At 39.3% G+C, this 25188-nt stretch overlaps 2 protein-coding genes across 4 annotated transcripts in view; one reads left to right on the top strand and one right to left on the bottom strand.

The window, feature by feature from the left end:
• The window catches only part of LOC110157767 (uncharacterized), an 85998-nt gene extending 74558 nt beyond the window's left edge, over positions 1-11440 (bottom strand). For both annotated transcript variants that reach the window (XM_055158154.1, XM_055158153.1), the window contains exons 1-4: positions 11389-11440; positions 2902-2988; positions 1336-1354; positions 1198-1234 (exon numbers count right to left, since the gene is read on the bottom strand). In XM_055158154.1, coding sequence (XP_055014129.1) covers positions 1198-1234; positions 1336-1354; positions 2902-2988; positions 11389-11395 — 150 coding nt within the window. In that variant the 5' untranslated portion in view covers positions 11396-11440. The remainder of the gene's footprint in view (positions 1-1197; positions 1235-1335; positions 1355-2901; positions 2989-11388) is intronic.
• Positions 11441-13288: 1848 nt separating this feature from the next.
• ears2 (glutamyl-tRNA synthetase 2, mitochondrial) lies at positions 13289-25132 on the top strand. Of its 2 annotated transcripts, none has more exons than XM_020922129.2 (10): positions 13289-13799; positions 15465-15620; positions 15819-16008; positions 16422-16572; positions 16921-17242; positions 19704-19812; positions 20613-20766; positions 23583-23713; positions 24374-24506; positions 24913-25132. In XM_020922129.2, the coding sequence occupies exons 1-10, from the start codon at positions 13595-13597 to the stop codon at positions 25003-25005; spliced, it is 1644 nt and encodes a 547-aa protein (XP_020777788.1). In that variant the 5' UTR covers positions 13289-13594; the 3' UTR covers positions 25006-25132. The 2 variants fall into 2 exon arrangements, with proteins under 2 accessions (XP_020777788.1, XP_020777789.1); XM_020922130.2 differs by having other exon boundaries at positions 24916-25132.
• The last annotated feature ends 56 nt before the right edge of the window (positions 25133-25188 follow it).

A 25188-nucleotide genomic window follows, 5' to 3' on the forward strand; every position in this document is an offset into this window, starting at 1 on the left:
TAAAACCAGGACAAAAACCAGGACTAAAACCAGGACTAAACCAGGACTAAAACCAAATCTAAAGCAGGACTAAACCAGGACTAAAACTAGGACTAAAACCAGGTCTAAACCAGGTCTAAACCAGGACTAAACCAGGACTAAACCAGGACTAAACCAGGTCTAAACAGTATGACACTAACAGTAGGTGGACATAATTTAAAGCAGCAATGATCTCATATGAAAATCATTTTTCTATCAGAAATATTTTTAATATGTTTAAGTAAAAACTGGGCTTTTGATTTTCTTTTATCAGATAAAACAAAACAGCTTATGTTCAGATCCTCGTCTTTGCTTCTCTACAGTAAATAAAAGTCTGTTCATGGAGATTTGGGATTATGTTACAAACTACATTTTGGGGTATGTAATCTGTAATCTGTAGGGGATTACATTTTAAAAGTCACCTTCCCAACACTGTTAGTAAGTGTCCCTCACACTTCAGCACAGTGTCTGAAATAAGGGAGGACCAATGAACAGTAGAATGTAGGAAGGGCATTTTGATCAAGGTCATATTTCACTTTGTTTACTACAGCAAGACTTCTGGAAATGTTTGTTTTTATGTGTCTCATGTGGCATTTAGTGTCTATTATATCTCCCAAGAATTTATTTTCATTTACATTTTCTATTTGGACACCTTCAACATTATCTGACATTCTGTGACAGATTAGATGAAGATTTCTACTGTCATTTCAGATATGATGGATGAGATCTTTATCATCATATGATATTTTAACATTGAGTGACTCTATGTTTTATGTCTGTTTTATGTCTTTGGTGACCAATGTTTGTATTAGTGGACTCATTATTTTATGGAGATGATCAGGATTTGCATGGGACAACAGCAGGAAGGAGAAGTGAGTGAGCTGAAGAGTTGGTTTCTCTGTAAAAAGGCAAATTAAACTGATGATCTTGAAGTTTAATCTGTCTTTATATTGTTTTCTAAATTCCTAGTACTTTTCTGTAGTCTTGTGAGTGCAGTTTGGGTCAGATACAGTTAGTTAGAGATAGTTTTGAGAGCTTTTACCACTCCCCTTCAGACGGCCATACTGTACTAATATACGTAAATATACATTGTTTACAAGTACATTTTCTTATAGATGCATAATAGATAATAGAGATGCATAATAGTTTGGAGAGGCTTTTAGTGGAGGGGCTGCTCACCTGCGCACATGTGACTCCAGTTGGGCAGGATCCATGACTGTTCACAAATGCAGAGACAAAAGGGTGATGAGAGGAGCGTTCAGAACACACAGCGTTTAACTATGCTTTTTGTTGTTACAGCCATAATAGTCGTCTTACCTCAGAGCTTCTGACGTCCCTGTGGACAGATGGACAAGTACAGTCACATGTCAGCCCAGAGTGACACGAAATGTTACACAAGTACAGTGATTCTTCCTCGTGCTTATTCCTGCACTCGTTTTTCTCCGTGGAGTTGATATAATGTATAAGCAGGTCAAAATAAGTCTGCTGTGTGCTGTCTGCATCTAATTAAAAAGCCTTTCACTGCCCCATAATGTCTAAAGTCAGCTTTACCATCACTGCAAACATGAACAATTAAAATGCTCGGAATGCAGTTGAATTGAGGGATCACTCGGAGTGGGATTGGAACCAGATTTGGTCCAACATTTTGGCTTCATCAAGGAATCCCAATCACCAGATGATTCATTACAAAATTATTCCTAGATCTTATTTATACCCTAGAAAATTACACCAAATGAAAATAAAAGACAATCCATGCTGCAATTTTTGCACAGAAAAAACTCTGAGCCCTTGTACATATGATATGGGAGTGCCCGGAGGTGGCACAATTTTGGGAAAACGTCACAAAGACAATGTCTAAATTAACAGGAATAACCATACCTTTCACTCAGAGGTTTCTTTTGCTAAACGACATGGCCAAACTAAATCTGACAATTAACGATTGTTGTATATTACTAGCAGGTTTTACAGCTGCCAAAAAAATGGTAATATGCTGATGGAAATCAGTTCAACCTCTGACTGTGACAGAATGGCTCTTATCTTTCAGAGAAATCGTTCAACTGGAGTTTTCTGCTGCTCGAATGCACGGAGCAAAAACCAAAAACATTTCTTGCTGGTCCAATCTATTGATCAAACTGAGATCTGAATCTATCGTATAGTTGTTACCTGGAGATTTTTCATTATAATATATGTTCTTAGAATGTACACAATATGTATCCTCTCAGTCGACTTTCTATGTGTGTGTGTGTGTGTGTGTGTGTGTGTGTGTGTGTGTGTGTGTGTGTGTGTGTGTGTGTGTGTGTGTGTGTGATGTGTGTGTGTGTGTGTGTGTGTGTGTGTGGATATGTGTGTGTGTGTGTGTGTGTGTGTGTGTGTGTATGTGTGTGTGTGTGTGTGTGTGTGTGTGTGTGTGTGTGTGAGGTGTCTGCAAACTGCAAATACACTAGGTCTGCTTTTTTTTCTGAAGACAGTAAAAATCTGTTATAACCCCTTTAAGTTAGTTAGCTCTATGGTTGTTTTTCTCTGTTGATGTGTGTAATATTTCATTTTGGCCCCATACCAAATTTGGACTTTGGAATATACAATATGTATAAAAGGTGTATAGTAACAATTTTAAATGTGATTTTTGCTATCTATAAGGCATTTTACTCTTTTTATTATTAAATAGATCATACAGTTTGTGAACACTGATATAGACGAGCGGTGAAGACTCCAACTATATGATTTTAGATGAAAACCGTCAGCAGTGATGATGAAAATCCTCAGAAAGTGATGACTGAAAGATTTATGGAGAGATATACATCAATGTGTGTGTGTGTGTGTGTGTGTGTCTGCGTGTGTGCGTGCGTGTGTGTGCTTGTGTGTGTGTGTGTGTGTGTGTCATACCCCAGCAGAGCCACAGGAGGTAGAGCAGGAGGAACAGGCCATGTGATCTCATCATGTGACAGCGGGTCATGTGACTGCTCTCATGGGCTGTGGAGAGAGACACACCTTGTTACCTACACAATCGCATCACAAAACATCAAGCCAACACAAACATGACGCTCACTGATAAGCTCAAGTGTTGTGTACTGTGAATGTTTTACTGTGCATTATTCATTCTAGCATCATTAAGAGGAAAACATTACAGTAGAACTTGGGTGGGCATGTTTCTGGAGGCAGACTGAAGTCATTAAACTGATAAGAGAAGATTTAATCAGGTATTGATCCCTGTCGTGAGCTGTGATTTAGTGAAACTTGCCAGAGGGACCAGAGTTATTTGCAGTGCAGCCACATTTGGCCCCCAGGCCTGAAGTTGCCTACTGCTGGTGTAAAAGATCCATATTTGGCAGAATATTTAGAGGTACAGTTGTACATTTCCTGTACTACACCATGTGACTTGAGTGCACCTGACCTCCAGCTGTGAGCAGCAGAGGCCCATCACACACACACACACACACACACACACATACACATACACACACACACACACACACACATACACACACACACACACACACACACATACACACACACATACACACACACACACACACACACACATACACATACACATACACACACACACACACACGTTAATATTCCACCATCACCCCAAATCAACTTAAAGCTACACTATGCAACTTCCTGGTGGAAAATTCAGGAGCTGCCCATCTCCATGGAGATGTTATTGCTTTGACTGGAATGTTCCACAGTATGGTATTAAACTTCTCTATGTCCATCAAGACAGCAGGTGAGGCCAGTGGGCCATTTACAGGTTAGATCTGCGAGGAGGAGGCACAGCTCACTGTAAGAATGCAAGTTATATTTTAGCCATTAAAAACAAGTTATTGAGTAAATGTGTAAGAGATCAGTTTAAGCCACACTGTGCAGTCAGTCCAATCATCATCATTCAGAAATAACACTTTAAAATCATTTCTATGTCCGGCATCATCTTACAGAATTTGCCCTTTGCTAACAAACAGGTCCAACAGGAGGTGGAGGACACATCTCCTTTTGTGTTTAGAATCAAAATAATCAACAATGGCTGTCGCTACATACCGGATGTCTGACTTTGCCATTTAGCCACAGGCCATATGGAGTATGGACTGAGTGACTCCTGGAGTATGGGGGACAGCTCAAGTCTCTTGACCCTTCACTTCAATTGGAGTCAGCGTCAGAAGGAGCCATAAGAGCCTCCTGGAGAACTTAGCTATGTCCTTTCATATACGGTCTGTGGACGTGGCCCATGTGAGTACAGACCATTGAAAACAATGCAACAGCATCTTTGATTCATCTTCCAGATCTTATTCTGCCCACATGGTGTCCCACTGCCCTGAGCACCAGGGTAGTGTGGGGACAGCTCCTGAGTGCAGACTGATCTGCATCAGGGTGTGGCTCCATCACATTGTACTGGCACAAATGACCTTTGGTTCAGTGTTTCAAAGATGGCAAAGAATAGAGTGAAAAGAATTCTAGGAGAAGAGCAGAAACTGTGCACCTCCTCGAGTCAAAGCAGTAAGTGCTCTATTCACATGAGAAGCCAAGACTGAGGAGGGGCCAGGACACTTTACACAACTATTGTGTGAACATGAAAAATGAGCCTGACACAAAAATGCAGCAGATCACAATCCTGTACAGCAGACAGAGTACTGCACTGGATTATTTCATATTTACTGTCAATACGGTGGAAGAATGTGGCTGTCAGACCTGTTACAATACTTTCATTATACCATCATCAGAGCAGAGGGGGGTTTGTTTTCGAGTAAGAGAAAAAGTACTTTAAAATAATACTACTCAAGAAGAAATAATTACTCAAGTAAGATGATAAAAAGTACAACTTGAGTACTGTAGTGTTGTCACAATACAAACATTTCAAACTCAATTTCAGTACTAATACTAATGCTCGATACCAATTCTGATGCCACAATGATAATAAAAAATCCTCTTTCTTTAGACAATAGAATGTGATTTTCAACATTAAACGGTGGTTCTTTCTTTTCTATTCCCATGTGTTTTATATGTGTGTAAACTCTGCGTGGTGCAGTAGGTTCATGTTGGTCCATGTGTGTGTATTAGTCTATGTGCCCTTTTACTTGTTCTGATACAGCTCAGCTTCATTCTAAAGACATTCAGGAAAGGCTCATTTCTGTTCTGTGGATATGAATATCAATACCTGCTCACATGAAAATTTAGTTTAGATAAGTTTTAATATAGCTTTATCCTTAAGTACGTTTGACAACCCTAGTACTAACTAACTGTTTGAACATAATTCTAATCTGATTTATGACAATAAGGTGTAAGAAGCTCAAATGTTGAATTCTTTTGTGTTGTTCACAAAAAGCCACTATAGAATAAACCTTAGAGAGTATGAGTAAAAGTTTCTGTTTTAAATGTAACTGAGTACTACCCACCCCAGATGATCATTATATGATAATGAGCCTAAACATGCTGTGTCACCTTGAAGTCAGAGGGTGACACATGCTGTACGTGCAGCAGGAAGAGCACACATGTGGAGTGGTCTGACGGGTTCAGACACATGAGGAAGTGAACTGTAACTCAAATGATTCAAGTTTGATCAATCAAAGAACAAAGCAGTCAAATAATATAAGAGAGGACAGAGCACAGGAGAGCACGAAGGACTCATGTGACCAGCTGAGCATACACGCTCCTCTAATGCTTCTGAAAGACCCGTTTATCTCCCTTCAGACGGGGGAGATTGACAGATAGATTAGCTAGTCAGGGACTTGCATGGTGCATTCACAAACAAGCTGCTTATAAGGAAAAAAAAAAGTCCAAAATAAACTACACAGGACTGAAACACATCACACATTTCTGCAGAATCAGTGGAGGAAGCGTTATTTTGAAATAGACAAACCTGATTGGACATCTATGTCATAGATATGGTGGAGGAGAAGGAGGATGTGTTTGTGACCAGAAAGCTGCAGAAGTACCTGGTTTGCACTAAAGTTGCCAAACAAATGACCAGGAACAGTATACAGTATAATGCTATTAAGTGCCATATACACAGTTTGGTCATGAAAAGTGCTTTTGGTGCTTCGTTCCACTTTAAGGCCAAGACACGGCGCAGATCCAGATCAGAGTCAAGAGAGAGGCGGACTAGACATGCAGAATGAAGGACACAAAGCACCATTCCAGTGTTTATGAGAAACACTATAGGAGCTTCCTGACAAATTATTACATACCTGTGAGATTTAAACACATGCTAGCATTGCTTCACTTTCCCCCGGCCCAGTCTGATTTTCCCCACACGCACACACACACACACACACACACACTCCTCAGTCAGAGTCAACACAGTGAGTTTGCTTTGGGTGACTGTGCACACATGCCACAGCAAACATCAGCACCACCAAAGAAAGCATCAAAAACACGACTAATATTGACTGATTATTCACGCTGATTGATTTAACATGATTCATTCAGAAGGGCATTAGGGCTGGGTATTAGGGCTGGGTCCGTGACTGCGTCCTCAGATTCTCCGCACTCACATGAGCCGGTGATGCAGCAGATTTGTGCTCTATGCTCCTCGTACAGGGAGCAGAACGGATTGTAAGGCTCACACCAAGTTCCCCCGGAATGATCTCTGCCCTCTGGACACTTATACTAAGTGATCGAGCTGCACAATTTGTTGCAATCCAATCATCGTTCATTGTAATTAGCAAATCACAAAGGCGACAATTATTGAAGTGTCCCAGGGCGTCTGTGGCTAAAATTGGCTCTATTCACACTTACGTCACAAACCAGGAAGATGTTTGGAAAGATGAGATGACAACTTCTCAGGCCAAAAAAAAACAAAACTTCCCAGGTCAATCTAAATGTCTTCATCTAATTTCTTCATCTAAATGTCATTGTAGTGCTCTGTTATGTTCGGCTAATCAACAATTACAAACACAATTACAACCAGGCGCCAAATTCCGAGTACAAATGATGAGTAACTGTATTCAGTTACAGTTACTGTTTCAGTGAGTGGTAGTTGGATTACAGTTACTTTGTTGAAATAAATGGATTACACGGCGGGATTTTCCTGTTTTCACATTTTGGGCTATATCCCTTTTTTTCTTTTTTTTTCAGTAATTCCACTCAAACCAGGTCTAAACCAGGATTAAACCAGGACTAAACCAGGACTAAACCAGGACTAAAACAGGACTAAACCAGGACTAAAACCAGAACTAAAACCAGAACTAAAACAGGACTAAACCAGGACTAAAACAGGACTAAAACCAGAACTAAAACCAGAACTAAAACAGGACTAAACCAGGACTAAAACAGGACTAAAACCAGAACTAAAACAGGACTAAAACAGGACTAAAACAGGACAAAAACAGGACTAAAACAGGACTAAAACAGGACTAAACCAGGACTAAAACAGGACAAAAACAGGACTAAAACGGGACTAAAACCAGGACTAAACCAACACTAAACCAGGACTAAACCAGGATTTAACAGGATTTAACAGGACTAAACCATGCTGTATGGACCGTGTCTCCTCCTCTTCTATCAGTAATATTTTTTTCGGCTTTTTATTGTCTTTAGCAGACAAAACATCTTATGTTATGATATCCTAGTCTTTGCTTCTCTACAGCAAACCAAGTAATCCAAAATATTAAGATTACGTTACTCACTTTAAGTAATTTAATGGATTTCCGTTACAAACTACATTGCATTTACTTCAGTGCCTTTGATCACAGTGGGTTTTAATAGATCCAGATCCAGTTAGGTGAGCCCATTGTTGGGAACTACCCAGGAAGTTGTAATCACGTCTTTCCCAACATCTTCCTGGTTTGTGACAAAAGGGTGACTGGAGCCTGTAGTAACTAAATGAAGAATGACACAGGGCAGCATTCTGAGGCGCTTCAACAGTCTGTCAAGCACATTATAAATGTAAATTATTATTATCATTATATAATTTCTGCCTTAAACAACTAAATATCCTCCAAATCATTCAGTCATACTAAATGGGCGAACCAGGCTAAATAGTCCGGTTCCTTATATTCATTTTTTAACCTTAGTGGGAATTTTTGGGGGATTTGCTAAACTATATATTTTTGGAAAGGTTGGAGTCAGAAAATCAATGTTTGCATTTGCCCAGATATCTTTATGGACTAAACGCTAAGGTTAGGCCAATACAATAAAATAGTTCAGAGTTAGTGCTCAAAGTGTGTCGTCCTACATCTGAGAGAGAGCTACACACTCAGCAGACCCCTATGGGATCATCAGCTCGGTGTGAACCTGTTTGAGTTCTATTCATCCATGTACAGATAGAGTCAGGTTAAACTCAAGACACACGGGTAGAGCCTTTTATTTACTTTAAAGGAGTAAAAAAAGCATATAACTTAGCAACACAAATCCAAACATATGGCTTGAAATGTACTGGTCAAATCTGTTAAATGTTTATGTTATTTACAAATAGACTCCATATATCCATACACTCCATACACTTATACACTCCATATATTTATGCTCTCTATATATCCATACACTTATACACTCCGTATATTTATACTCTCTATATATCCATACACTTATACACTCCATATATTTATACTCTCTATATATCCATACACTTATACACTCCGTATATTTATACTCTCTATATATCCATACACTTATACACTCCGTATATTTATACTCTCTATATATCCATACACTTATACACTCCGTATATTTATACTCTCTATATATCCATACACTTATACACTCCGTATATTTATACTCTCTATATATCCATACACTTATACACTCCGTATATTTATACTCTCTATATATCCATACACTTATACACTCCATATATTTATACTCTCTATATATCCATACACTTATACACTCCATATATTTATACTCTCTATATATCCATACACTTATACACTCCGTATATTTATACTCTCTATATATCCATACACTTATACACTCCGTATATTTATACTCTCTATATATCCATACACTTATACACTCCGTATATTTATACTCTCTATATATCCATACACTTATACACTCCATATATCCATACCCTCCATACTTATAAACACTGTCCATCATCCATTCCTAATGCTGTGATCAGTTATGCAGGTCATTAGACAGAAGAAGACTTAAAGTACTTTACATGAAAGAGCCACTCACCATTCACACACACACATTCACACATCATGTACACGGACGGGGGGGGGGGCCAAAGCAGGTTTAGTGTCTTGCTGAAGGACACAGTGACAGTATTCACATGTGGAGCCCCAGTATGATTCGCTGGGCCAATGGTTTGAGAACTCAGTAACCTGCATCCTATTGTTAGTACTGAGAGAGTGAGGCTCATGGGAAAAGTCTGACAGAGTTTATGGCAGTGGTACTATTTGAAATGTACACTTTTCAGTTCAAATGTAGGCAATGATAAGCTGATGAATAACTGGATTTCCAAAAATGTCAAATAGTATGTGCAAATAATAAGAACTGGGACTTTACATACTTAACTTTATTTTCTTATACCAGCCCTCACACTTATACACACACCTCACACTAAACTTCCTTAGATTGTTTATCCAGGCAAGAGAAGTATGTGTGTCTATTGCTTCATATTTGGGCCTTTGCTTGGGCTATATCTCTATATTTGTCAAGGAAACATTCACAATAGATGAGACATACATAGGCCTGGTGCCTGAAAGCTCTGTCTGCACTTTCACATCATAACCGGATCAACTATGGTCCTAATATTTACAGATTACAAAACATTTTCATATTAAGAGAAAAAAGTAAAAAGTAGTTCATTTTAAACAGTTTGCAGCAGTCCATAAGTATTCTTCACATACCTAAAGTATTCCTGTGGTATTCTAATAAATCACTGCTATAAGTTCAGAAGTGCCTTCTGCTCCACATGTTTCATTTGTCATTGAGGATAAATATAGTTTGATTGATTGAGTGACAGATTAATGTATGTGTCTAGCATTCATTTCATTATGGATTTTTTTTTTTAAATACCTTGAAAAACACCTGAGAGTGGGGGTGGTCTCCTCAAAGACCTGACTGGTAAGTTGGCCTGGTGACGTAACTTGCTCATGAATATTATTTTTCATGTTTTTACAGCTCAAATCATAGTACCCACAAAATACAGTACACTGACTTCAAAACATAATTTCACCTATTATTTATTGAACAATAATAGTAATATCTATGTCTCCATGGAGATAGATAATGTTAATGCCACACAATGAAATATTCCAGCATTTGCACAGTTGTGCCTTTAACATTTTATTATTCATCATCACCACCATCTCCAGTGTCCAGTACTAAAACAGGCTCCCTCAACCAGGACTATCTCAGGACTATCCCAGATCTAAACCAGGTCCATGTCAGATGAATCTTTAAAGATTAAAGACTTTTTTTCTGGTAGCCACAATCAAACAAAAACACGATTTTCTTGGAGACGGATCATGATTTTGAGTATGTCACAATTCAAGTATAAAAAAAAGTCATCTGCTTTCTGCACATTGTCGCAGCAGATCACAATTCAGTTTTAATCTAAACCCTATTCCAAGGATTACCAGACCACCAGCCTGTGTACACTGAACAAAGATCTGTTACATGAAGTTACTTGAGTACAAGTAAAACTAAAAGCGAATTATTACAATATTCAGATAAAACTAAAACAAGTACTGAGGATGGAAAAAAACTACACACACACACACACACACACACACATATAAAAATGATTAAATAAAACACTCAGTTCTACACCGGCATTAGCAGCATCTTCTAAGGATCCTCCTCTTAAATCACAGCACATGTCCCACAGTGCTAATGCAACAGTACAACAGTACGACATGGTCACACTACACTTTCCTCTGCATCTAAAGAAGAACATACAGCTTTCACCTTTCAGTCTTCCCTAAAATAAACAGATATAAACTTACATTTATTTCAAGACTTATGGTCCTGTGATAAAAGGGACCCGCATGACGATATTACCACAAATTTAACAATGACCATGGGAAATCATATTATATTATTTTGTTTTTTTTTTTTTTTTTAATTCCTATTTATCTTGTATCTAGTTAATTTTCTTTACTGATATTTTACTAACATTTTGACATAGTGGCAATTAGGGTTAAATAAATGTAGCAAACCTGAGTTGGCAAGTATCAGCGTTCATTTAGACAAGGAATTAGATTTTTTCTGTACAAAAATCATAGTGACTGTTTCATTTGTTTAGTTTTTACCAGCAAAAATATTACACTGACAAAAAAGGACAAATTAGCCCAGAAAATAAACATGTCTGTTAGTAGAAAAATCTATACCAATATTTGTCTTACTGGTAACTGTTAACACCAGTCTATATTTCTATTATTCTAGTAGTACAAATCTGTGGTATTAAAGTGAATGTCTTACCTGTCATCAGCGTAGAGCCGTGTTGTGCTGACTGCTAAGAGTGTGTGAAAGAGCCTCAGGTGCTGTGCGAGCCTACTTCAAGCCTACCTCCAGCCTACCTCCAGCTCCGGGGCGTGGTGTGGCAGCGCTCCCGGGGGAAGGCTCTTCCCTGCTGGGGCCAATAGGGAGCAGAGCTGTTAGAGTCCTCCAGTGAGATGAAGCAGCCTGGAAAACACAAACAGCAATTTACACAGCACTATTACTGCCTTATAAGAGATGTATGTAGGTGATATGCATTTGTAAGTTTTACTATTGATTTATTTGGGGGGAAATAAATATGTAAAAGTTCATATATAAAACAATACAGAGAAAAGAGAAGGAAGAGGAAATTGATTCTGACTGAACAAGCTAAACTACTCCAAAGTCAAAGCTGGTATTTCCATTAAACATCAATGTAAAGTGCTGAAGTCTTTACAATGCTTTACAAAGGCAGGAGACAATGGGATTCTGTTGTCACTACCTACATGTGGGCGGGACACGTATATGACTCTAACAAAAACATCAAGTCCAACCAGTTTCGCTTATTTTCTGATCTATCTATATAAATTCCAGGAAAGCCAATGATAAAACTGCTATACATCAATTTCATATAATATATAATGCATTTTTAAACAAATGTTGGTTTTGATGATACACAAATGAATAATACACAATAAACATGTATAATATATATGTAGGAGCTATTTGTTTATTTTATTTATTCTAAGATGAGTTCACTATTTTTGTTTGTCAACAGTAGTTAGTACTAATTTAATATACATTTTTTCTATGTTAATATTATATTTGCTCATGTGTTTAGTCTAATTTGCCTTACTTACCTTAGCACCTTTTCTGTATTTGGTTTAATCTGTCTGTTAATCCTGGAAAATGCAGCTCTGGACATGGACATTGATTTAGTTTTTTCAACCACAAAAGTGATTATTTGAGTTATGTTTAGTTCTGAGTTTGCTCACTACTTTTGTTTGTTAGTTTTCGTTCACAAATAGTCACTACAATGTAATAAAATAAATAAATAAATACATTTAAAAAATGATTTAAAATGATTTAAAATGATTTAGAGTGTTGTCATGATTGCCAGGACTAAGAAAGATCAAGAGTTAAGCTTCCCCTCTTTTTATTTAAATGAGAATTAGCTGGCTAATGTAACAAAAACAAAACACTTAGGCCATATTATTAGAAATGACTCATGTGATGATGATGACATCCAGCGTCAGTGCTGCAAACTCTATTTACAAGCGAATATGCTGGCATACAAATTCCATATCTGTACAAATGATGTTAAAATGCTCTTTTTAGATCATACTGTACCCCAGGATACACAGCTCACCTACGGTGTCATTACAGCAAAGCAAAGATGAAGAAGATTAAGGTGGCAAATAATGATGCTCTCAGAATTCTGCTAAAGACTCCAAGGTGGGAAAGTGCTCGTGCTCGTGTCACTTTTATGTGTGTGTGTGTGTGTGTGTGTGTGTGTGTGTGTGTGTGTGTGTGTGTGTGTGTGTGTGTGTGTGTGTGTGTGTGTGTGTGGGTGGGTGGGTGGGTGGGGGGTAAGAGTGTGTGTCTGTGTGTGTTTGTGGGTTTATATATGATTGTGGGGGTGTGTTCTACTGTGTACACTTTGAACTCTGAGTCTGTAAATAAAGTTATTTTTTTTTTAAATGCATATTACACTTTACATCTTAAAGGTTCGTTTTCGACGCGTATACAATAATTCCATGGACCGTGGACAGTATTGTTTTTGTTTTTGTGTGTGTGTGTGTGTGTGTGCGTGTGTGTGTGTGTGTGTGTGTGTGCGTGCGTGCGTGTGTGTCATTTAACGTTTTTCAATTCAAGTCGGTTAGTACTTATTGTCCACGTGCAGTTACCGTACTCAAGATGGCGGCCCCGCGGAGGCATGACTGACGCTAATCGGGTAGCGACTTTCACCGGGATGTTTATGTCTGGAGGAAGTGTATACTTCATGGCTGCACGTTTTGTCTGAAAACACAGCGTTTTGACATCTTTAAAATATAACTGACACACTCAAAAGACAATTATTTAACAGACCGGCCACAGAAAATGGCAGCTAGCTAAACGAGCATGTCCGAGTGTCTTGCTGAATGATGTCGAAGCTGTGCCCGTGAAAGGTGTCCCGGTGACCCGCCGCAGCAGAGCCGGTTCCGGGGACATGTCCTTCTTTCTGCGGATCCGTGTTCGCCGGGCTGTGGGTGGAGGCTGCACGGTTGCTTTCCGGAGGTGCTCCACGGCTCCGGGACAGGCTGGATCCGGGTTCTCCGCGGGTCCTGGACAGGCTGGGTCCGGGGGCTCCGCGGCTCCGGGGCAGGTGCAGGAGGGCGCAGGGGTCCGAGTGCGTTTTGCCCCAAGCCCCACAGGTGAGTACGTGCCTCTGGACGCAGTAGTATCATATACAGTTAGGGGTGTGCAAAAATATCGGAATATCGATATATCGTATCGTTTAATGTGATGATACAGTATCGATATCATGGGCTACTGTATCGATATATCACCAAGAGTATTTTTAGGTGTGTTTTACTAAATTATTTTGTTACAGAGCTACAGTTTTGTTGCTTGTGGAGTGAAAGGAAACTCATTTATTCAACACATTTGATATTTTTACTGTTTTGATTATTAAAATGTTTGTGTTTCTTATGAACTTTGCACAAAAAGTGGTTTAACAAAGACTTTTAGTATAACAGCCATGATTTAGCCTTTATTTTTTATTGAACCGTATCGAATCGATTTGAAATATATCATAACAAATCGAAAGTGCAGCGTATCGAGATATGTATCGTATCGTGGCCTGTGTATCGAGGTGTGTATCGTATCGCCAACTTCTTAATGATACCCAGCCCTATATACAGTGTTGAGAAGGTTACTTTTAAAATGTATTCCCCTACAGATTACAGATTACATACACCAAAATGTAGTTTGTAACGTAATCTATTAAATTACTTAAAGTGAGTAACGTAATCTGAATACTTTGGATTACTTGATTTGCTGTAGAGAAGCAAAGACAAGGAAATCAATCCGCCATGTAATCCACTTATTTCAACCAAGTAACTGTTATCCAATTACCACTCACTGAAACAGTAACTGTAACTGAATACAGTTACTCAAAATTTGTACACTGATTACGTAACTCCGGTACATGTAATCTGTTACTCCCCAACACTGATCATAGACTGTGTGTACTAGGCTGGTCCATCAAAGCATGTTAAAAAAAAAAAAAGTTTCAGATAACCTCGATTAGAACCCTGCATTAGGTTTTAGCATCCAAAAGTTGGTTTAAGAAGAAATTTGGCAGAAAAATTAGATGTTTTAGAGGTTGCTCAACTGCATGAAGTTTCTGTGTGAAGTTTTGAAGCTCCTTTAAATGATTTGGTTTTCCTTAAGAAGCTGTCACAGTCTGAAAATTCAGTTATCAAGAAAGTTGCCTTAACAGCTTTGGGCCGACATCTTTGGTACTTGAGTGAAGAAATGTTTGGCCTGGCATTCTTCCACTCCAGTGTGACAGAAGAACAGAAGAAGCTGATGATTCACAATATGATGGAAAAGGAAGGTTCAGAGGTTCCAGCTAAGCCATGTGATGCTTTATTATGAAGCAGATCAGTGATTTTGATGCATTTCTTCGAAGCTCTTGATCTGCCAAAAACATTTTGAGCAGATCCCCTGCAGCAGACTGGGCTGATGATGAGACTTTCAGAAGGTGCTCAAACTGTGCATTCCAGGAAAGATATCAATGATGTTGCTGAAAGGGGATGCAGCTTATTCAAGATTTTAACTGCAGCCAAACAAAGAATGAAGATCAGAAACAGGATCTACTGCAGGTGTCAGAGAGCACAGGCACATCTTCAGTGACACCACTTATGCAAATTGAACTAACACCTATTGTGGCCTATAGACACTTCTGCCCTGTTAAATGCCATAGGCCAAATACAAGTGTAGCACCCCGCGGTGTGTAACTCGGTGTGTAACTCGGTGTGTAACTCGGTGTGTAACTCGGTGTGTAACTCGGTGTGTGTGCTCTGGCATGGCAGGGTTCTTACACTTGGGAGGCCTGCGCACGGCTTTGTACAACTACCTGTTTGCCAAGAAGTACAGAGGCACCTTCATCCTGCGCCTGGAGGACACTGACCAGAGCCGCCTGGTCCCAGGGGCCGCCCAAGCCATAGAGGACATGCTGGACTGGGCAGGTATTCACCACAGCAGAGTACTCTCACTCCATACACTCACCATTTTTATTATATTATTACTTTATTATTGGTTTAACAGAGATAATGTACATTAATAAAAAAATAATAATTTGTAAATTGAGTTAGTTACGAGTAATAATTCATCTCGGTACCATATTTTTATGTTTTCCTGACATAGCACTTGTGTGTGTGACTCAGGCATTCCTCCAGACGAGAGCCCCCAGCGTGGCGGACCTGTGGGGCCCTACCTCCAGTCCCAGAGGCTGCAGCTGTACTCCTCCACAGCCCAGCGCCTGCTCCAGTCTGGACACGCCTACCACTGCTTCTGCAGCCCCCAAAGATTGGAGCTGCTCAAGAAGGAGGCTCTGCGCAGCGGTCACACACCCAGGTAACCCCCTCCAAAGACCACTTTATTAATACTTATCATTGTATGTACTCAAGGACTCCTGAGGCTGCAGAATATGAGGAAAACTTACATGCACCTATCATTTCAATTGAAACTATAATATTTTTTAAGCATTAGTTGTCAAAGCTGTTTCAATTTCTAACAAACTGTAGTAGCTGATTTAAAAACAGAAGGTTGAATTAGAATGAAATCACTGTTAGTCACAGTTCAGTTTTTAAAGCTGAATAATGTATCATGTTACAACTCGGACCATTTTAGTTTTTATAAATATGACTTTCTAAATCTTAGCATCAGTGGCACAAACCGTCTTTTGTTTCTAGTGAATAGACACCTCTTTAGTGTGTTGTGCCGCCTCATAGAGAAGTGTTTTCTCTGCATAATAATGGTGTGTGCAGGTATGATAACCGGTGCCGGCACCTGGAGCCTGCACAGGTGCAGCAGAGGCTGGAGCAGGGCCTCAGTCATGTGGTCCGCTTCCGTCTGCAGGAGGGGGCGGAGCCTTTCCAGGACCTGGTCTTTGGATGGACTCGTCATGATGTGGCACAGGTACCGCACTCTTAAACATCTGGAACATTTTTTTTAACTTCTGCTCTTTTATATGTGGGAATTTGGAGTGCCTGGAAAAAAAAAAACACCCAGACATGTGGGAGAACATGTAAACCACAGAAATCCACCTTTCAGAGTAAAGCACTAAAATAAAGTTCAGTTGAGTTCTGTGTGTGAATTCTGTCAGCCAAGAGAGGATGTAGTGTTGACAAAGGCTAAAACTAGTTAGTGATATTTCCAAACGGGAGTGATGGGAGTGATGGGAGTGATGGGAGTGATGGGAGTGATGGGAGTGATGGGAGTGATGGGAGTGATGGGAGTGTTCTGTTTGCTGTGTGTACTGTGCAGGTGGAGGGAGACCCAGTGATCCTGAAGGCAGACGGTTTCCCCACGTATCACCTGGCCAACATCGTGGACGACCACCACATGGGCGTGAGCCACGTGCTGCGCGGCTCTGAGTGGCTCATTTCCACCTCCAAACACCTGCTGCTGTACCGCGCCCTGGGCTGGACCCCCCCGGCCTTCGGACACCTGCCCCTGCTCACCAACAAGGACGGCTCCAAGCTGTCCAAGCGTCAGGGTCACATCTTCATCCAGAGGTTCAGAGCAGAGGGGGTCCTGCCCGAGGCTCTGCTGGACATCACCACCAACTGTGGCTCAGGCTTCGACTGTGAGTGTGACACTCAGACACCAAAACTTTGGACTGATCTGGTGGATGTGGTATGGCTTTAATCTTGTGCAGTACGATGGTTTCTCGCAATATTTGTGAGTTCATAAACTCCCTCTTTACATATGGTTTATGGTTTATACAGAAGCCAAAGGTAAAGCAGAAAAAGAAACATGGCGACATTGACAGATATCTATTTCAGTGAAAACACAGAGTGTTTAGTTTGTGAAAAACATGCAGAAGGTAAGAGCTTTGTGCATTTGTGGACAGAGAAGATGTCTGTGCTTTTCTCTCAACTGCATATAACAAAAGTTAGACTTTTTGCATTGTTCTGCTCTTGTGACACTTTGACCAATCAAATTCAAATAGCTGTCTTAACGTTCTGCATTTTTCTGAACGTTTTCAGTGAGTCGCTCCAGATTGATAATATGAGTGACACATAGACAGATTGGGCAAAATTGTCCATACCCCTCTTATAATGAAAGAAAAATCGACAATTCATCACTGAAATAACTTCAAACTGATAAAAGCAATAATAAATAAAAATTTACTGAAAATGGTCCATAAATCAAACATTGTTTTTCACCTGTGGTTAAACAGAATCATTAGAAAAAACTAAATAATGAAACTGGCCTGGACAAAAATGATGGTTCCCTTAACTTAATATTTTGTTGCACAAACTTTTGAGGCAAACTCTGCAAACAAACGATTTATGTAACTTCTGCCCTGGTCAACAGGTATTCTCCAGGTGCATGTTTCAGCTCATTTCACAGATGTTCAATAGGACTGTGATCTGAGCTCACAGAAAAACACTCCAGAACAGTCCAATGTTTTGTTCTCAGCCATTCTTGGGTGTTTTTAGCTGTGTGTTTTGGGTCATTATCCTGTTGGAAGACCAATAACCTAAGACTGAGCCTGAGCTTTCTGACAATAGGCAACACATTTCGGTCCAAAATACATTGATAGTTTTGAGATTCCATTGTATTTTGCACAGATTCAAGACGCCCTGTGCCAGATGCGGCAAAACAGCCCCAGAACAAAACCAAGCCTCCTCCATGTTTCACAGTAGGGACAGTGTTCTTTTCTTGGTCTGTTTCATGTTTGCATCTGTGAACATAGAGCTGATGTGTCTTGCCAAAGAGCTCCAGTTTTGTCTCATCTGTCCAAAGAACATTCTCCCAGAAGCTTTGTGACTTGTCAATATGCATCGTGGCAAATTCCAGTCTCACTTTTTTATGATTTGTTCTCAGCAGTGGTGTCCTCACATGAAGTCCACTTTGGCTCAAACACTGATGACTGGTGTGATCTGACACTGATGTACCTCGCCTTCAAGTTCACATTTAATTTGTTTGGAGGTTGTTCTGGGCACTTTGGTTCCATTTGTATGATCCGTCTCTTCAGTTTGTCATCAATTTTCCTCTTGTAGCCACATCCAGGGAGGTTGGCTTCAGTCCTGTGGACCTTAAACTTGTGAAGAACATGTGTAACTGTAATCACAGGAACATCAAGCTGCTTGGAGATGGTCTTATTGTCTTTATCTTTATCCTGCTTGTCTATCATTTTCTTTCTAGTCTCCTGACACAGTTCTCTTCTTCTCTTTCTCTGGTCCATGTTCAGTGTTGTGTCCATCATGTCTCCAAACAGCACAATGACACATGTCCCCTTTAAACAGACAGACTGACTGAGGACAAGTTTGAAGAACCTGTGATGCAGATTAGAGACACACCGAAGTTTAACATGTCCCTGTTGTTCAGTTATTTACAATCTTTTTAGGGGAACCATCATTTTTGTCCAGGCCAGTTTCATTAGTTTGTTTTTTAATAATTCTGTTGAACAACAATTCAAAAACTGTGTCTGATTTTTCAGGAAATGTTTATTTATTATTGTTTTTCTTAATTTCAAGGTATTTCAGTGACCATTGTTAATTTTTCTTAAATTACCAGAAGAGTACCAACAATTTTGCCCACATCTGTATATCAGTCTGGTGTGAGTCAGGTAGGAAGGGCTTTGCAATTTGGCACATAAAACATAAGACATTTTATGCAAAATCTAGCAATGTCATGATTGTTTTCCCACTTGAAGTTGTATTTAGTGTGATTTATGCATGCTTGAGTAAGCATTATTCTCTTTCATTCAAGACGTCATTGATTACACAGCCACTTCACAGATCTTTATTTCTGCTGCTCATTACTTTAAACTCCAGTTAGACATAGTGGGGCTGTGGGCGTGGTGCTTTGTTGCTATGATGTTTGACAGTGACGTAGTGTAAAAAGGCCAAACTTATTAACTCGTTTTATGGAGTTGTTTTTGATCAATACTGTGGATAATCAGGGGGCCAGTTTTGTTTAAATGTATCATTTTAAAACTAGCAAGACAAAACAAGAGCAGACAATTACTGTCAACTTAAGTGCACTGAACAAGTGATATTTCTTAACAGTCCAACTCATCCATGTGTGTCGTGCAGCTAATCGCATGGGCCGCAGTCTGGATGAGCTGATCGCAGAGTTCAACCCGTCAAAGATCACCACTCACTCTGCTCTCATGGACCTGGACAAGCTGCCTGAGTTTAACCGGTGCGCCCCCTGCTGGTGTTTGTACAGCCCATGTGTCGAGCAGTAGGCCTGTCACGATAAATACCATGCCAACTTACGTTCAACATATGAGCGATGGAATGGATGTACTAGTGGGGAACTTTTTGTTATTTTGTGGTACTACAGTGAGGTCTGCCACAATAACACATTTTGAAGTACAATCTATAGTTGAAGTAAATATAGATGGTAAACGATAATGTATGCTGCTGACACTAAAACCCTAAAACAGGATTATCTTCAAATAAAAATTCTATAATGTTTATAACACAAATTGCAATAAATAACAGACTGCAACATTTTAGTAGTAGTTTGTATCTGTAATGAGTCATAGAAGTTCAGCCTCAGTTCTTATTGTAGAACAGAAAAATAATAAAGTTTTCCACTAGTGTAAAGAAAATGCCCCCACAATAAATATTGAGCTGAAGGATATTGTTCCATCTGTCATGTACTGAAAGAGAAGTCAGTAAAGTCATTTTGGTGACGGGCCTAACTGCAATAGCATTCGAGATGTAGAGGGTGGAATAAATCACTTCTATGACTCATTATAGATACAGGCTAAGGACTGTTTCATTCTGCTATTTATTTAAAGCAGCTCATGTTTTTGTTTAACTATGAGGTATTTTTAGAATACTTTGAGGATAATTCTTCTTTAGAGACAGACGCATACATTAATATAAATATTATTCATTGTCTGCATTAACTTCAGCAATGTGTCTCACAAATCTGTTATAATGACAGGCCTAACAGTAGTTCTGTGTGTGTGTGTGTATGTGTGTGTGTAGGATCCACCTGCAGCGGCGTGTGGACCACCCTCTCCTCTGCTCTTCTCTGGTGGAACATCTCCAGAGCCTGCTCCAGCTGCAGTACTCCGAGCTGAGTCTGGACCAGGATGTCCTGCAGCCTGACTACATCACACGAGTGCTGCATCACAGGAAGGTGAGACACACATACACACACATGCACACACACACGCACACACACACATGCACACACACAGACACACGGGGAGTCTGTACACTATTGCTGGGTATCAGATGACGTCACAGCATCCTGTACACCAGTGTTATTTAATACAGATGAAGGCAGCTAAAATTAAAATGGTTAAAATTCAGACTTTTGTTGTACTACAGTGAGTTCTTGTGTCTAGACACTGATAGAAATGATCAGGTTCAACATTAGTGAATTTACATTTTGGAGATTTCATGGTAAAGTACAATGTCATCTAAAGGAAAATCTGTCTCTTGCCCCCGTATGGGAGTATGACATCATCACAGTGTAGAATGTGAAAACTAAGTGTCGTATATACACTGTAGTATATACAGTATTATACACACTGTAGTATATACACACTGTAGTATATATACACTGTAGTATATACAGTATTATACACACTGTAGTATATACATACTGTATATATATACACTGTAGTATATACAGTATTATACACACTGTAGTATATATACACTGTAGTATATATACACTGTAGTATATAGTATTATACACACTGTAGTATATATACACACTGTAGTATATATACACTGTAGTATATACAGTATTATACACACTGTAGTATATATACACACTGTAGTATATATACACTGTAGTATATACAAACACTGTAGTATATATACACACTGTAGTATATACACACGTAGTATATATATACGTATATATACACTGTAGTATATACAGTATTATATGTAGTATATACACACTGTAGTATATATACACTGTAGTATGTACACACTGTAGTATGTACACACACTGTAGTATGTACACACACTGTAGTGTATACACACACTGTAGTATATACACACACTGTGTGTATACACACACACTGTAGTATATACACACACTGTAGTGTATATACACTGTAATGTATACACTGTAGTGTATACACACTGTAGTATATACACACACTGTAGTGTATATACACTGTAGTGTATAGGTAGTTTTCAGTAGTGTATAGTAGTGCATAAAGAGGCTTACAGCAGTGGTGCGTAGAGAAAGCAAACATTTTACTTAAGTAAGAATAATGTTACTTCAAAATATTACTCACAACTTGAGTGGTAGTTTTCCCATATACTTTTTTACTGTTGAATTCCTTTATAGACTAGTACAGTACTGTTACTTCAATAAAATATTATAGGAACAGTAGAAAATTATGCTGTAAAAATAACATTTCTTCAAAAAGTTACATAAGTAAATGTAACAACCCACCTCATGAACAAACTGAATAAGATGTTTTCACAACATCTTCAGAAGGCTGGTGTTATTTAACTCCAGAGGTGTGTCTGCTTTCATTTGAAAGGACTTTAAGTCATAAGATTAATATGACAAGTTTGTAGAGCCAATCCCAAACAAATAATGATAAGGTTCAACATATGTATACTTTCTGATATTTCTTTGAAAAGCAGTGAATGGTCACAGGCTGGTCAGGCTCCTGGCCCTGGAAACTCTCACATCATTAAATTCTAGAACATCAACACAACCTCTGAACAACACATATTTCCTGGAATTCTTGGCACTTGTATGTTAATGCTGAATTGAGTTTGACCTCATAATGGCTGATAAGCAAATTCATGATCATTTCAAAATGTTCCATTGACAAGTGGCACAAAGTGTGTGCAAGTACTTCAGAGTTAGTCTGCTGAGCAGGTTTGAAGTTGAAGATGTTTTGACTGTGGTAAGAGGGCTCACTAGTCTGAGGGCTCTACCCTGAACAGCAGCATACTCTCTGTGGACCTCTCTTGACTGAATGAGGAATTACACTGACATTGTGTAAGAGTCCTGTCTTTGTTTGCTGTGTTGAAATGAAGCAAATATATCAGGTTGTTGTAGCTTAACAGTCTCCTTTAGATTAAAATTTTTTTCTCATCTTGTTTCACAAATAGTTTTTATTTGTTTCAGCTTCAACAAAGGGATATTTAAGACATAAGGGCTACAACTATTAAACAGAATAATTAAAATAATCATATTTAATCAAAGTCATTATTTATTATTAGTCACTATACTGAATCTAAAATCCATGCCAAAAGACTTTTTAGGACTAAGACTGTAGCATTATAAAATCAAAATAAAAAAAATGTCATATGCAATTTCAGACTTTCTTTAATAATAGAGAATATTTATGAATAAAGTGGATCTAGGAACCTTCAGTCACCATCTTTCAACCATTATTTACTAATGTATTTAAAAATCACCAAAATAAATAACTGACTTGATAGAATGATAAAGAATAGCTGATTTGTGTTCTACTACTAAAATAATTGTGACCTCCATACAAGCTACATACATTGTTCAGATTTATTCTCCTTGTATTACATAAGAGTTCCTGGTTTAGTGAATAAAAGATTTATTAAGCTCATTAATGTTGAAAATACAGTGTTTAGTGCATGTGTTTTGCACTTAATAATAATAATAATAACAGTGCATCAGTTTTATACAGCATTTATCTGGACACTCAAAGACTCTTTACAGATCATTATTCATTCACTCCACACCCGGTGCTGTAAACTACTGTAGCCACAGCTGCCCTGGGGCAGACTGAAGGAAGCAAGGCTGCCAATTTGCGCCATCAGCCACTCAGACCACCATCACTCACACGCACACCACTTTCATACCAGGCAACATGGGTGAAGTGTGCCTATGGATACAACAAGTTTTTGCCACTGGCGCCCTCCTGTGGCTCCTGATTTTCCCAGTGTCTCCCATCGAAGTTCTAACCAGGCTCTTGTCTCGTCTGTCTGTAGGGACACATCTCCTCTGTGAAGGAGCTGCTCAGCCCACAGTACTCTTACCTGTGGATCCGACCTTCCTACACCCCCCAGCAGGTGGCAGCAGTCACTAGTGAGGCCCCCCACATCGCCTCTCTAGTCATCAGGTACAGTTAGCACTGAGGTTTTATAAAGGCTCAAGACATCATCCTCATGGGAACCTCTAGTAACATCATAGTAATATCCAGTTGTAGCAGCCATGTTCTGACTGTAAGAACTCTTCCAGCCGAATGGGGAGTTGGTTGTTTAATATCAACTTTATCTAAAGTGACTGAGCTTTTTGTATGACTTTATTTACTTGATCTAATACCCATGTGTTACCATACTGCATTAAAGCAGGCCTATGGTGCTAAAAGGACTTTTCAGATCTTTATCCATGTTATAGTTTTTTCCCTTTTTCATTTTCTCTTTCAAACTTGTCTTTGGCGTGATTCGTAAATGTTTAATTGCGTATTTTCAAAACAAGATTTTCTGATCAACCCATTTTCACCACCATCAGTACACAAAGCTCTCTACTTACTTTGTTCTTCAGTTTTGTTTTTTAGGCAGTGTAGTCATTTTGGCTTTGTTATGACGACATTTACAGCGTCAGCTCCCATTGGGCACCGTAGTTTTCTAACGCAGAAGTCAGAGGACTTGTTTTGTAGTTGTTTTAGATGAATAGTGTGATGGCATGGATAGCATCCATTATCTCTAGCTCTTATCATACGACATTGATTGTTACTTCATCTGAATATTACAAGTCCCATCCATGCTTGTGTGTGCAGGCTGCTGGAGCAGAGCGGAGAGCTGACAGTGGAGCGTGTGAACTCTGAGCTGAAGGCTGTGGCCAAACAGAGTCAGTGCACTCAGTACAGAGAGGTGATGAGGCTGCTGCGGCTGGCTCTCAGCGGCCTGCAGGTAACTACACACTCAAGTCAAGTACACATCCACCCAGACAGGCTTTGCCATAGCCCACACCCATGTATACTTCAGTCCAGAACACCAAACATTATTACTAATTTGAACCTGCTAATGCCTGTTTTAACTCAGATTACACACTGAGACCTGGAAACATTTGCCATTTTTAGTTTCCATACATACTTTAAAATGAGAAAATCAAAAATCCATGTCCAACAACTCTCCAAAGTATTTGTATTTTTTTAGTCCTGTCTCCTTAAATAGCTCAGTATTCTTTCTTTAGCTGAGTAAAGAAGTGAATCAGAAGAGCGCTCTAAACAGAGCGCTGTGTGAGGCAGTGACAAGAGCCACTTCCTCTGTCCATGCTAATACTCACATGCTAACAGTTCCCTGTGTTGTGCCACAGCAGGGCCCCAGTGTGGCGGAGATGATCGTGTGTTTAGGAGCGTCTGAGACAGTCCACAGACTCCACAGGCTGCTGCAGCCTGCACACACCTGACTCGACTCTGGACACACACTCTCTGGACACTTCAATCTTTATCTTTTATATTAAAAATGTATTTTCAAAATGTAAAATGTCTGATCATTACAATTACAATTTTCACAATTAAATTCAAAGAACAAGAGCCACTGTTCATTTGGGGGGGGGGAACTACAATGTATAGCATGTCCATATATGGCC

Source organism: Boleophthalmus pectinirostris, unplaced genomic scaffold (assembly GCF_026225935.1).
Source record: "Boleophthalmus pectinirostris isolate CB_2022bp ecotype Guang Dong unplaced genomic scaffold, ASM2622593v1 HiC_scaffold_22, whole genome shotgun sequence".
NCBI classification, from domain to species: Eukaryota; Metazoa; Chordata; class Actinopteri; order Gobiiformes; family Gobiidae; genus Boleophthalmus; species Boleophthalmus pectinirostris.

What these genes read in the sequence shown, in the direction of transcription:
- ears2 (XM_020922129.2), top strand. Translation starts at nt 13,595, where the DNA reads ATGTCCTTCTTTCTGCGGATCCGTGTTCGCCGGGCTGTGGGTGGAGGC. An exon ending in TTTTGCCCCAAGCCCCACAG is followed by an intron (nt 13,800 to 15,464) that starts GTGAGTACGTGC and finishes CTGGCATGGCAG; the next exon opens with GGTTCTTACACTTGGGAGGC. An exon ending in ATCGCCTCTCTAGTCATCAG is followed by an intron (nt 23,714 to 24,373) that starts GTACAGTTAGCA and finishes TTGTGTGTGCAG; the next exon opens with GCTGCTGGAGCAGAGCGGAG.